Consider the following 14,975-nt stretch of genomic DNA (forward strand, 5'->3'; position numbering starts at 1 on the left):
TACGTGTTTTTAAGAATTAAGCATCAATAAAACAGATACACAAGCTTTCCTAAAAGGATAGTCGGCTATTTATCCACATGACAAAAATCTCGTACAAGTGTATGTTCTTAAAGAGATATCTGTTGGATGGGAGTTCAAGACCCGCTCAATCTCGATAGTTTCTTGTAATGTTTGCAACCCCACCATCCTTGTGAGCAAGGGATGGGAGGTCTACCTACTATAGTCAATTCTTTTTAGCGAGGCAGATTTGCACCGGCTCGCAGCCGTGCCCTTTTAGCTCGGAAAAGTTTCCTCCTCACTGATTGGTTGGACAAGATAATTCTAACCAATCAGATAGCAGGAAATTTTTCCGAGCTAAAAGGGCACCGCTGCGAGTCGGTGCAAATGCGCCTCATTAAAAAAATGAGTATAAGTCATCAACAGCCATTGCCTGGCATTCCCTGATCCTAGCGTGATAGAGAGGGTGCTTGAACGCTGATCATGTGTATATAAGGTCGGTCTCCAGGACATTGTCCTATCCCTTCCCTCTGCCATTCACGAGCGTGTCGCCTTTTAAACTATTAAAGCATATGCTTCTTCTTCTTTTTCTCCATAGCTAATCTACTGTAGGTTATTTCTACAGACGTACTAGAAATTGTCCGTTTTAAGAACCAATCTATTATTAATAACAGCATCGAGTGGGATGATACAAATGACTAAAAAAAGATGCCACACCTTACAGCAACTCGAGGAGGGTTCTCGGGGACAAGAATATTTTACAGGATAGGTATTGACCTTTTTTATACTGCAGCATGGATTCTGTTAGGCAAGACGAAAAAAAAACTAGGTAACAACCGAAACCGGTTTTGATTTAAGGATATTATCTCTCTCTCTCTCTCTCTCTCTCTCTCTCTCTCTCTCTCTCTCTCTCTCTCTCTCTCTCTCTCTCTCTCTACTAATACACACTTACTCACACCTGCGTTTATACATTCGATATCAATTTTTACCTTGAATTGTCTTTTCAACACAACGCTTCTCAGTAACCATCAAAGACCAATTAGTTTTCCTGTCATATCATTCAGGTCTTTTTCTGTTCATGTTAAAAAATATCGAACGAACGATTACAATATTTATACAATCGTAAATTAATAATTTGGCCCAGATGTATTGAAATATATCTGGAATTGGATGACAGTTACAATGAATATATAGATAAGGTTTTGAAACGTATATATGAATAGACCAGTTTGAGACGAAAAAACAAATATGAGTTTGGAATTTCCTGCCGAGGCCTGGCATGTAAAGGCTAATGCTGAGATCATTCTGGCAGTGTAGATTATCTTATCAGACAGACAAGTGGGAAATATCTATGGTAGAACTTAACTTTGCTACTTACATCTTTATATTGTCTGTAGATAAGATAATATGACATAGGTAAAAGAACTTCTATTAACTTCATCAGTGACTTTAAATATCGAGTCAAGCAGATAGCACTATGATTCTTTATACTAAATGAGGACTATTCGTTTATTTATTGCCTGGATATTTCTTTTACCTTTTAATCTTATCGATAACAATGTTAGAAAACTCTTACGTCTGACAATCTATGCATCAATCATCTCATCACATACATATCCAAATTACGTTGACAGTCGTAATAAGGGTGTTTTTCATAAATTCGGTGAAATAAATCAATGGAAATGTTTAAAAAGCTATAACAGTGATAATAGAAATCACTAAAGCTACACAATTACCATGAAATTGGAAAAAGAGTTTATGTTTTTTCCAAGCATTGCTTAACATACAAACCTGTTTTCAACGAAGGAGAAGTTCCCTGGCCAGTATCGACCTGCTTTGGAAACCGGTAACCTAAGGTCGCGGGAAGACCAGGGGAATCTTTCAGCTTAAGTTTTTTCCAACTGGTTATTTTCTGAGTGTCCTTCAAACCTTTCCTAGAGTGGGTTTGATATAAGCTTATGTTTTCATTCCAGATTAATAACAGACATTTGCGCTTGAAGAAACGCTATTTGAGGGCAGTCCTTTGCGCTGTTCAAATCAGTATTACAACCCTAGTTGGAAAAGCAGGATGCTATAAACCCAGGGGCCCCAACAGGGAAAATAGCCCAGTGAGGAAAAGAAACAAGGAAAAATAAAATATTTTAAGAAGAGTAACAACACCAAAATCAATATTTTCTATATAAACTATAAAAAACTTCAACAAAACAAGAGGAAGAGAAATTAGATAGAATAGTGTGCCTAAGTGTACCCTCAAGCAAGAGAACTCTAACCCAAGACAGAGGAAGACCATGGTACAGAGGCTATGGCACTGCCTAAGACTAGAGAACAATGATTTGATTTTGGAGTGTCCTCCTACAAGAGCTGCTTACCATAGCTAAAGAGTCTCTCCTACCCTTACCAAAAGGAAAGTAGCCACTGAACAATTACAGTGCAGTAGTTAACCCCCTATCTTTTTTTGAAAGGAAGATGACGTCATGTAAAACGAACAACAAATGGACTCAGAGTACGGTATTCAATTGAAATAATTGAGGTGTTCGATTCCCTGGTGTTCACGCGTTTTACTTGCAGTTGATGTCGAAGCTTCAATATATTTTACCAATTACAATGATTTCACCAAATAATAGGCATCTTTAAGTACTGGGAAACGAAGACAAAAATAACGTGTGGTTTTTGAAGAATTTATAATCTAAGAAAACCAATCGTATAGTAATCTAAATTATAATAGTATTTCTTTTTTCTAATTTCCCCATGAGGAGAATCAGTGAAGCAACGTAAACATTACTGAAGAAAACTTTGTAAACGCGCTAGAGATGTATAAATTTCTCTGAAATTATCATAAAAAGCAATCTAAATTCTAAGAAAATATAGGAAATAGACTAAATTTATAGAAGAAACTAGTCAAAAATTAAAATATAGCACGAGAGAGAGAGAGAGAGAGAGAGAGAGAGAGAGAGAGAGAGAGAGAGAGGAGAGAGAGAGAGAGAGAGAGAGAGATTCAAGTTCGGTTCCATTAGATGAAATATCCGCTTGATTGTACGTTCTTTTCAGCAATATTGACTGAAGGGGAAGGAAATAAAAACGGAATGTTGCAAGTGTATGTAATGTTAGAGGTCTACCCAGCAAGTCACCTCGTTTCTACCTCACAGGATTTGTTTACCATCAACTGACACGAGGGCGTCTCACCAAAGACACTTTCTATCGGTAGAATGTGACCTTCAGTGGTCACGATTCTTTTTCTTGTTTTGACCTCGCTTAAATGAGGTAGTCAAACACTGTTTATTTCAGGAAGAGTACGTGTTGATCCAAGGTCAGCTTGATATAACAACGTTAAATGTATTAGTATTAAAAAATTAGTGTGTTTGTACGTATATCTTCCCTGTATAATAAAGTGCAAGTGTCTGGCTATATATATATATATATATATATATATATATATATATATATATATATATATATATATATATATATATATATATATATATATACTTTTCCCGACACGCAAAGTTCTCTCACCATCCTTCGGGTGGGGGGAAGAGGGAGCAGTATACCGGGGGGGGGGGGGGTTGCTTGTATGTGCATATCTATCTGTCCATTGAAGTATTTTATCTGATCACTCCTAACAAGGTTGGACGAGTTTATTTTCTCAAGTTTGTTTATTTTCCATCCAGTGGACACGTGTGACATGATGGCACCGAGTAATGAGGTACCTCTCTCTCTCTCTCTCTCTCTCTCTCTCTCTCTCTCTCTCTCTCTCTCTCTCTCTCTCTCTCTCTCTCTCTCTCTCAGAAGTCTAAGGGAATTATGTCACAGATTTCACTGAATGATCCTTGACCTTGAAGTTAGTAAATATTAATTTTTTTTTTTTTGAGAAAATATTACATTTATCTTATGATTCTACGATTTTATTTTAGGAAGAGATACGAATGTAACTGCTTGGAAAAGCTATCATTTAGGAATGTATTTACCTACCTGGAGATTGTCTGAATACTTTTGTTCGATGAAGTTTAATGCGGGATTTTGCTACTCAAAGGGAGACAATTATCATTGACAGCTTTAACTGACTGAATCACATCATGTTAAAAACTCAGACCGTTTTTCTTTTCTCTTCAGCAGAGCCAATGCAAGCGAAAGAGCCCACGGGGTCTCGTCGTATACGATATGCCAAGCAGGTAAGGGAAAACAACTATACTAATTAGCATATAGAGAAATTCAATCTTCCAATTTGATGTCAAACAATATTCCAGCAACATGATGAAAATGTTAACAATTTTGATAATTTAACCTCTTTCAAAACAGCTGATATTAATCCCTCTGTTTTTCAACCAAGAAACTTTCTTTAGACAGCAATATTTGTTAGTAAAACTGCAGATTATTTGTGCTGGCCGTACGAGAGAAAAATCATATTTCCATTGAGAAATACTAAATGTTATGTTTCCCTAACCCGACTAAGGACCAACTCCTCCCCCCACTCACCTATCAAACAATTTTTATTTTTTTCCATTTTGGCGATTAGTTTTTCCCGTAACTCTTGCAGAACTGTTCTCAAGTGTGTATTTCTTTTTTTTTCTTTCAAATCAATTCAGTGTAAAGATATAATTACATTTTTCAGTATCTGATTATTCCCATGTATTTATAAATCATTGCAATATGATGAATCTATATTTTTCAGTGTCTGATTGAGCGTTTTAATGTATTACAATTTGATATAGATATTTATCCCTACTTCTCCAGTGTCTGATTGTTCTGACGGCTGGTTTGGTGAGCGTGTCCTCTGGAATGATCCAGCTTTGGCCTAACGTATTGGCCTCCCATCTCGTCGAGAGTAACACCACCATCTTCGGTAACGAAATCAGCTTTCTTCCATGGCAGTTGGATCTTGTCGGTGAGTCAGTGTGTCCTGCATGTGCAGTAGTTTTTTTTTTTTTATTTGGTAGTTTACAGAAAAAATTGCTTCTTTTGTTATATATCTGTCTTACTGTATAATGACTAAGAGTTTGTTCACTATTTTACAGGTACATATTTTAAGGAACTTTTTTATTGTAACTTTAAGACAAATCGGGCTTTTTAAGATTTTTTTATTCATGTCCTGCGCTTACATTAAATTTTATTTATTCTTGATTGCTGGTTGAAAATGGTTTTCAGGTATTTAATAAATTGATAAATAAAATTCCTCTCTTTGTCTACCCACTAGGAAGTTGCAGGCCTTAATTTCGACTTATGATTATAGGATGTTCTCAAAATCGTGATGAAAAATCCTCAAGTTCATGGGTCATATTATGCTACTTTTATAAATACTCTAAATATTGACCCATAATTTCTAGAGATGTTCTCCGTTTTCTAATGCAAACAATCGTTTTCTCTAGTTCGTGGGTGTAATTATGCAAACATTACTAAAAATGTAAAAGAAACATGAGCGGTAAATGAATCAAAGCCAACAACGTTCATTTAAAAATTTACGGTCAAATCAAGAAGAAATAAAATGCAATCAAGTAAAACCTGGATATCTCACTACATTTATCAAGTATTGACGAACAGATTATGAGAAGAAACGAAATCTAAACAACTAATTTAAATCCGAATATTGTTCTTTCCAGCGAGTGTGACTCAAATTGGCAGTCTTGTTGGATTCTTGTCAGCTGGTTATCTCGTTAGTCGTGTAGGTAGGCGATGGTCCCTCGTGATAACTGCAATCCCTGGAGTCTTTGGTGCTGTACTGATTACTCTGGCCGTCAATAACTCCATGATAATTGTTGGAAGGTAGGTGAAAGGTTGGGAGAAAAGTTCGTCTAAAAGGAGAGAGAGAGAGAGAGAGAGAGAGAGAGAGAGAGAGAGAGAGAGAGAGAGAGAGAGAGAGAGAGAGAGAGAGAGAGAGAGAGAGCTACCAAAATATTCCCAGGTTAATATCAATGATTTGAAATAGACAATTAGGAAAATACAATCAGCCATCATTTTGCAATAGTATAGCAAAAAGGTAAATGAGTTCCTTTATTATATTCTTCCCTTTCACAGGTTCCTGGATGGCATCACCAATGGTATGATGAACGTGGCGCTGTTTATTTACGCGGCAGAAATCTCAGATCCTAAAATTCGAGGAAGCATGTGCATGTTGTCGCACATCCTCATGCAGTCTGGTGGACTTATGGCAATTGCTCTCGGGGTTGTTATGAGCTGGTATTACGTGGCTCTTATTTGCGGATGCATATTGGTTGTGCATTGCCTGCTGGTGCCTACGCTGAATGAGAGTCCGTCCTTCCTCGCCATTAAGAACAAAGATGACGAAGCCCTCGATATCCTCCGCAAACTTCGAGGTTCCTACGCAGACGTGAAAGAAGAACTCGCCTACCTTCACCAGCAGAACCAGAGCAACAGCAAGCGCCAGGGTTTCGGCGTTCTCCTCAAGAGGGAACATCTCAAAAAGATTGCTCTCATGAGCGGCATCTTCTTCGTCCACAACTTCTGCGGTACGCAGATCCTCAGGGTTAACGCCACGAGACAGCTGCAAAACTTGGGATTAGATCTGGACCAGAAGATGACCACAATTTTGGTCATCGGCCTCTTCTTCTTGGGTAACTTCTTCATGACCATTGTATTGGATAAGCTCGGTCGTCGTCGGTGTTTCATCGCTTCGCTGACCCTTGTTGCTGTCTCATATATCACCCTGGGTTCCTTTATGATCTCCACTGGTATAAACGGGACAAGTCCAGCCCCAGTTGAGACCACTATCAACGAAACTCTGTCTTCAGGATTCAACGAAACTCTGTCTTCAGGATTCAACGAGACCCTGACTGCAACTGTCACCGAGAGGTGTGTTTTGACCACGCATTTATTTTTAACATAAAACAGATAACGTTGATTAAAATATATCAATTCTAGATGAAATAAGACGTTGAAATTAAATGTTCCCCATTCTTAGATATTGTGGCTAACATATTTTTATTATAAGTTTCGTTGTGATAGAGGTAATATATTAGTGTATGTAATGTGTAAAATATGGTCTTTAAATCAAAGTATGTAGACCGGAAAATTCAAAAGTTGGACACTATACACTAACTTGTTAGATTAAGTGTGGACCTAGGATACAACGAAACAATTAACTGATTTATTAGGCGGTATCTGACGTCACAACTGCCAGAGCTTCAAATGAAAATTACTCTTAACTTTATCCAAAAAGATTGATGTAATAAACAAGATTTCTATTTCCAGCCCAGCGTCATCATCAATGGAAGTGAGAGAGTGGCTACCACTACTCTGCCTTATGGTTGCCGGCTTTGGTCATGCCATGGGCATCGGGCCTCTCGTTTGGGTACTGTCTCCTGAGATGTTCCCAACCAATATAAGGTCACAGGTAAGGATCTCTCTCTCTCTCTCTCTCTCTCTCTCTCTCTCTCTCTCTCTCTCTCTCTCTCTCTCTCTCTCTCTCTCATTTCAATTTGCCTTTGAAAAAAAAAAAATTTGCCTTTACCTTTGCCTTTGCCTTCTATCCTAGGTTAGTCTATCTCTGAGAGATACGTGCCGTCATGAACCTCACAAGGTTCAATGTAACCATTATTAAAGGGCCGATGCAGCATCCCTTTAATCTTTAGCTGCACCCACTTTTAACCTTTTAATTTACCTCCATTTCTGCTTAATTTCTTCTTTCTTGACGTCCGCCCTAACCACCCTCTTTTGCCTTTCCTTCAGAGTCTCACCAGAAAGAGTGCCAGGTGATATGACACTAATTTTATGAATTAAATCAAATTAATAAAATATTTTCATTTTTATGGTTAATCGTATCCCGGGAAACCAGCATAACAGTACCTTCTTTAATCATGTAAAGTTGAGATTTGAGAGTTGACCAACTGTCGAAGTTTGTGAAATTCATAACTAACTTGATAGGTTAAATTAGGCAGGACAAGGGCGATAACCACACTAAGGCTTACAAGAGCTCTGGCCACTTTCAGATTTTGTTCATTTCATGTTCTATTTTGTGTGGTATTTTTTTTCTCTCCTTAACACCTTAAAAAAAATGTGCATATTGACTAAATTGAAATTATCTTTACTTTTGAACTTAAGTTTTCGTTTTAATGTATGAGATCTTAAATTGCGCTGCTATTACCTATTGATGTAAAAATGTTTTGAGTCAAAAATTCTTTTTAACTCTTCATGTGTCTTAAAATAATTAAGACCAAAAGGGAGAAACAATTTTCAGCGAATTCAAGAGCATGAACTCTATATTTAAAGTTTCATTATATTTTAATTTCATAAGTTGAAATGCGATAATAAAATTCACATACATCTTGATTAGAAGTATTAAAAAACGCTCGGTTCAAATTACAGAATTAGAATTTCTTGATTAGTAAAATAAAGATTAAAAAACTCTTTAATCGGTCGCATAACATTTTGTATAAAACATTTCAGTTGTATTGAATCTCCAATTCACGGGACACCAATGCCTATACAAGCAAGTTCCATCTCATCAATTAATATTCTATGGAATCGGACAAGTGCCAAAATCCTTCAAAACTTTAAATACAAATCTTAGAATGTAAATGTTCTAACCTCTCGCATAGATTAAAATGATAATTTCTTTGACCTTTCTTACGAAGGGCACCGGTATTTGCACTACGATTGGGTAATCTCTTCTATGGAATCGGACAAGTGCCAAAATCCTTCGAAACTTTAAATGCAAATTTTACAATGTAAATGTTCTAACCCCTCGCATAGATTAAAATGGTAATTTCTTTAACCTTTCTCACGCAGGGCACTGGTATTTGCACTATGATTGGCAGCCTGCAGACTTTCGCCGTCCTTCAGCTGTACAGTGTGATGTCTACCTCCCTGACCCCAGCTGGCCTGTACTTGTTCTTCGCCGGAGTTTCCATCTTCGGCATCATCTTCATCTACTTCTTCTTGAAGGAGACCAGCGGAAGCAGAGTTGGTTAAATTCATTTCTTGGATGAAACGCCAACGATTGACCCTCCTCATTCCATTGTTTGGTCGTGGGTTCATTATTTTCTTCATTATTTAATATTTCTAATTATTTAATGTCTAGAGTTTGCCCTTTGTTCATTATATATTTCATTTATTTTCTTATTTTTGTGTTGTCAAACTCAAGGTATTTAAGTGACAAACTAATTGAATTATCTACATGATCTTCATAACTTATATCTCTTGTTATCACATAAATTTTTGTACCTTAATAAAGTGCCTTTGTCCTTTCATGTTTGGTTTGTGAATCATGCCAATTATAATCGCAGGGAGGAAATTCAAAGTGAAAAGCTGTTTATATCCACAAAAAAAAAAAAAAAAAGGTAGAACAATTGTGTTCATTTTTCAGAGATCGTTCTCAGAGGGAAGGTGTTCAGTTTAAGTTTGTTATGATTTTTTATTTTAATATTCGCAGTAAACCAAATTAATTTTTTTTAAGATTTAAAATTAACTTGAATATCCGTTCAAAATTCTAGTTTTCTTACTTACTGAAAATTAAGAAATGCTGAATTTGTGTTATGTAGTTTTTTTTCCGGCGTATTCTTTACATTTTCTCCTTTGTCCTCATACACCTGACAACATTGATATTACCAAACAATTCATCTTCACCCGGGCGGGTTAACTACTGTACTGTAATTGTTCAGCGGCTACTTTCCTCTTGGTAAGGGTAGAAGAGACTCTTTAGCTGTGGTAAGCAGCTCTTATAGGAGGAGACTCCAAAATCAAACCATTGTTCTCTAGTCTTGGGTAGTGCCATAGCTTCTGCCCCATGATCTTCCACTCTCTTGGGTTAGAGTTCTCTTGCTTGTGGATAAACTCGGGCACACTATTAGATCTAAGTTCTCTTCCTTTGGTTTTGTTAGAATATTTATAGTTTATATAGGAAGTATTTATTTTAATGTTACTGTTCTTAAAGTATTTTATCTTCTTGTTTCCTTTCCTCACTGGGCTATTTTCCCTGTTGGGACCCCTTGGGCTTATAGCATCCTACTTTTCCAACTAGGGTTGTAGCTCAATAATAATGATAATAATATCGTTCACTTGTGTATTTTCTCCAAAACGGAAAGAAAATTGGGGTTTTAAACTTTGTAGTTTTTTTTATTACGTACACTGTGAATAAGCTTAGATATGTGTAGCACAGTTGCACTGTCGCAGTCTTCGTTTTCAGAGTCCTTGATTTCCTAAGTCCAGTGTTGCCAGATATGGGAATTTATTCCTAGATTTGGGGATTTTGGATGTCTGATGGGGATATTCTGTACCAATTTCTATGAAGAAGAAACCAAGATGAGTAAACCTTTATATTGTTGCAATTAATTTGCTTGCACTTGTATGCAGTATATTGAATGATTTCTATATTACTAAACCCTACGTGACAAGAAGAAAATATATTTGTGAAAATGGGGATTTTTTGGGTTGTTTTGGGGATTTTTTTTTAATAATGAGTTTTAGGGATTTTTTCGCTGGTGACGTCACATTTACCTTGCTAGCCATCTTCCCAGAGACATCACGTCAAAATACTACTTTATGGAATGGTTTGTTTTTAATATTTAATTTTCATTTTTACTAGGTTTATAGCAAGTTATCGTGTTTAGTGTACTTACATTTTATGGTTGAGTACTGTGATATGTTACAGTTATTGGTATTTAGGCTCTTTTGCCGGTATGTTTATTGGTATATCTGCACTTACGGTGGGGGAAACTTTTCCTAGTAAAAAACTTCTCTCGGGAAATATATACTTTAATTTCTAGCCAGATACATGATCCATATATTTTTCCTACTTGCTATCTTCTGTTTTATGCATTTCTGACCATGATTATTGGGAGCAAACCACCCGTTAGTGAGTTTTAGGACCTCCTTGTATAAAGACAGTTATGGGGGACCCCAGTGGGAAACCGTTTTTTTTTTTCTTTGGCTGGGGAAATGTCATAGATGAGTGATTTACAGCAATATTAATGGTCAGAAATGCAAAAGAAACCAAGATAATCAGGTGAAAAAAAATATGATTCTTGTAAATGGGTTGAAAACCTGCCAAATTTGATTATTTAACACTTGTGAGATTTGCAGAAGGGTACAGAATCTAACAAACCCACCTAACCTAAGTTAGTAGTTCCTAGGTCGCAACCCCTGATTGGGGGAAAGCCCCCGGACCCCCCTTCCCAGATTACAACCCCTAGCAGGAGGGAAAAAGCCCCCACCATTGCGAGGTCACAAACTAAAAGTAAATCACTAATAAATCCTTCCATTATGAAAACGTAAATCACAAATAACTCCTTACCTTATGATTGTCACCATCACTTTTTTTTTTTTTTTCTTGGCAATCTTTACAAAAGGCTTTGCAGTAGAAAATGTGTTGGCCTTCCTTGAAAATTAAGTATCGGACGTTTGAGGATTTATTTTGCTGTTATTTTTTTAGCTATACACGTAACAATAGCTTTACACTGAACGGAGAGCATTTCCACCGGTAAAATTACAGTTTCAACCATTATGGGGAAACTGGAATAAAAATATATTTGTTGCATCAGAAATAGTGTAGTTTCAACGGATTTAACGTTTATTTTGACCGCAAACCATCCGATTTAGAGATTTACTATGTAATTGGAGTTAAAACAACAAGTTTTTCCAGAAAAATCAATGTTTGTAACCGTGTTTTTATTGTTTTTGTTTCATATGTTGTAATGCAGAAAGACCCCCTTTCATCCTAACAATTATGGGGGACACCAGGTGGGAACCGGGGTTTTGGGTGGGGGGGGGGGGGGGCCGGGCGTCAAATGATATTTGCAATAAATGAATAGTTATCCTTCCACCACCCCTCCCCCTATATCCCTACCTAGCCCTACCGGGGGGGGGGTCTCCTCCCCCCCTGCGACCCCCCCCTTAAGGCCACGGTGATTTTCAGGGCACTACCGAACCTAATAAACCCACCTAACCTAGGGGCCCTGTACCCCTACCTAGTCCTTGGGGGGGCCTCTGCCCCCCCCCCCCCCCCCCCTGCGATCCCCCCTTAAAGCCACAGTGATTTTTGGGTTACTACTGAACCTAATACAACCACCTAACCTAGGGCCCTGTACCCCTACCTAGGCCTATCCCCTGCGACCCTCCCCCCCTTACGGCCACTACCTAACACATCCATCAAACAAATCCAAAGTGATGGTACTGCTGTATACATCGTTATACTATCACCATTATAATATACTCTATAAATCAATGAAGCTTACCTTAAACTGTTGGTTCATAAAGATGTGCTGCTGCTTTGAGGAAAATGTGAAGCCGTTGCGAAGGTTCCTTGACATGCAGGACAATTTTTATTTTGTAAAATTAAATTGTCTCTCTGGCACAAATCCACTAGTTTTTCAATAATACAACAAATTCATTGTAAGTTAGGAAACAGTCAGGACAAGAAGATGGAATTTCAACTTCTTGTGCAACATGAGATGACGTGCTTGCTATGGCCTTTATGTCTAAGAACGAAATGAAATGCCTGGTTAAGATATGTATTGTCGCGCTGTGAGCCTGTGATTGGTCAAACCTGTAAGATGTCATAGTGGATAGGCGCTGTGATTGGCCAAACGTGTAAGACTTCATAATGGACTAGTTTGTCTGTGGATTATAGTGGTTACAGGGCTCATTTGAGCAAAATCAAGACACTGTCAACAATAACAACAGACTTAGAAAAAATCTGGGCGGAAGACATGAGTAGCGTGAGTTTGATCGTCGATATATAAAGAACTAGGCATTTGTGACAGATAATATTATACAGAAATACTGTACTACAAAAGACTTGCTTTACTCTGGAAAAATATTAATATAATAGATTTCCCATAATGGTTGAAACTGTAATAATACCTTTCCACCATATTATATTGCAGACTTAAACGAAATTACGCTAAATTTTGAAATGGATTGATGTGGTTCCCTTAAGTTCTTTACGAGATGGTGGTTGAGTGGAAACTGAACACGGAGGGAAAATAAAGGCTGTTGTAGAATTAACATCCGGGAACTTATGAAGAAGTACTTGTAAGCGGTTAATTGGTTTAAAAAAAAACCTGACAAATACGTCATTTTAAATACACGGAAAGCTCCCCAAACCACTGGTAAAAACGCATGCACATTAAGTCCCTCTGTCTCAGATGTAAAAAATTGACTTAAGAGTGAAAAACATGCTTCACATTTTGATAAACCGATACGTAAGTTATGCCCCATCCCCGATTAAACATAGACGCCAGTCTTGGGTGGTTTTTGTTTCCTCCATTAACAGTAGAACACCACGATCTTCTGTATGGAGGAAAATAAAAAAGATTGCTGGCAAATTTATCCCAAACCCACCGCCAATGTTGAAGGTGAACGGTCAGTATGTGACTGAAGCAAATGATGTTAGCAATGCAATGCCCTGGCTGATCATTTTTCAAATGTATCATGCAAGTGTGTATCAGCTCCTGGTCACCAGTATAGGAGCATTGAAGAAAAGAAAATTTTAAATTTTTCAACAGGAAGGGAAGAGTCGTATAATTCTCCTTTTACAGAAAGAGAATTTGATTTCGCACTTGCTAATTGTAACGATACAGCCCCTGGACCGATGGAATTCCTTATGCAATGATTAAACATGTACAATTTAATATAAAGTTATTTATTTTAAGCATTATTAATAGAATATGGCATGATCATAGTTATCCTAGTGTTTGGGAACTAGCCATTATTTTAGCCTTTTTAAAACCCAGTAAGGACAAGTTTTTAGCAGCAAATTATCGGCCAATTTTGTTTATGTAAAATCATGGAGAAGATGGTCAATGTAAGACTGATGTGGTACCTTGAAAAGAAGGGTATTTTTTCACTCATTCAATGTGGATTCAGAAAAAATGCACCCAACGACTGATGTGCTGATAAGACTTGAGTCCTTTATTTGTGAAGCCTTTGTTTCCTAACAGCACCATGTGACAGTGTTTTTTGATCTTGAAAAGGCATATGATACATGGAGATATGGTATCATTGAAACCATTCGTGAATTGAGATTTAAAGGACAGCTACCACTACAGTATTTATTTAGTCATTTCTTTCACATAGAGTTTTTCAAGTGAGAGTGGGAGAAACTCTATCAGAGAGTAAATGTCAGGAAGGAGGAGTTCCTCAGGGTAGTGTGCTGAGTGTAACCCTGTTTGCACTAGCAATTAATGGGATATCCTCAATCATTCCCTGGGATGTTCTCTCAACATGATTTGTGGATGATCTCTCCATATCATTTGCTGGAGCTAGAATGGCAATGGTTGAGAGAAAGCTACAACTCAAAATTTACAAAATTATCCAGTGGGCCGATATGAATGGATTTAAGTTCTCGACAAGTAAAACTACTATTGTCCATTTTTGTCGTATCCGGGGAGTACACCCAGGCTCGGATATATACATTAAAGGTCAACGGACCCCGTGCGTAAGTGAAGCTAAATTTTTAGGTTTGATATATGATTGTTGGCTTACATGGGTTTCTCACTTAGAAGGATTAAAAGCTAAATGTCTTGAGGCTCTGAATCTTTTAAAAGTATTGTCCTATACATTAAGGGGGGCAGACCGCAATACCATTTTAAAATTATACAAGTCCTTTATTTTTTTCCAAAATTAGTTATGGATGGGAAATATACTCCTCAGCCATCCCAAGCCAGTTAAAGATATTAGATTCAATACATCATGCTGGTATTAGATTGTCCACAGGAGCGTTTAGAACCTCGCCTATCCCAAGTCTGCTTGTTGATGCTGGAGAGTTACCTCTGAACCTTTACTGAATGTCTTCTATTATTTGGTATTGGTTTAGATTACAAAGACTCGCTAATTCTTCAGCCTTTCAGACTGCAAGCCTTGTAAGGCACTCATACTTTTGAGTTGCACCCAAAATCTCGTCAACCTTATGGCTTTCGGGTGAAACAATTACAGTATTAAACAGTCTTGATATAATTAGAATTAAGGTGCTTCCATTTAAGGTATCATCAACGCCTCCATGGAAATTACCAGAGGTATCTTTTTGTAAA

General features: G+C 37.3%; 1 protein-coding gene and 1 long non-coding RNA gene across 3 annotated transcripts in view; both read left to right on the forward strand.

The window, feature by feature from the left end:
- Positions 1-9,184, forward strand: part of LOC137660285 (facilitated trehalose transporter Tret1-like) — a 19,268-nt gene extending 10,084 nt beyond the window's left edge. The window contains exons 2-7 of one of the 2 annotated variants that reach the window (XM_068395067.1): positions 4,111-4,166; positions 4,729-4,879; positions 5,592-5,754; positions 6,007-6,801; positions 7,201-7,342; positions 8,737-9,184. In XM_068395067.1, coding sequence (XP_068251168.1) covers positions 4,111-4,166; positions 4,729-4,879; positions 5,592-5,754; positions 6,007-6,801; positions 7,201-7,342; positions 8,737-8,919 — 1,490 coding nt within the window. In that variant the 3' untranslated portion in view covers positions 8,920-9,184. Of the gene's footprint in view, positions 1-4,107; positions 4,167-4,728; positions 4,880-5,591; positions 5,755-6,006; positions 6,802-7,200; positions 7,343-8,736 lie in introns of both variants that reach the window. The other variant, XM_068395066.1, reaches the window with a different exon arrangement.
- A 1,272-nt stretch (positions 9,185-10,456) lies between these two features.
- The window catches only part of LOC137660288 (uncharacterized), a 157,855-nt gene continuing 153,336 nt past the window's right edge, over positions 10,457-14,975 (forward strand). The window contains exon 1 of the long non-coding RNA XR_011047664.1: positions 10,457-10,496. This is a non-coding gene — a long non-coding RNA (uncharacterized lncRNA). The remainder of the gene's footprint in view (positions 10,497-14,975) is intronic.

This window comes from Palaemon carinicauda, chromosome 20 (assembly GCF_036898095.1).
Source record: "Palaemon carinicauda isolate YSFRI2023 chromosome 20, ASM3689809v2, whole genome shotgun sequence".
Taxonomy (NCBI): domain Eukaryota; kingdom Metazoa; phylum Arthropoda; class Malacostraca; order Decapoda; family Palaemonidae; genus Palaemon; species Palaemon carinicauda.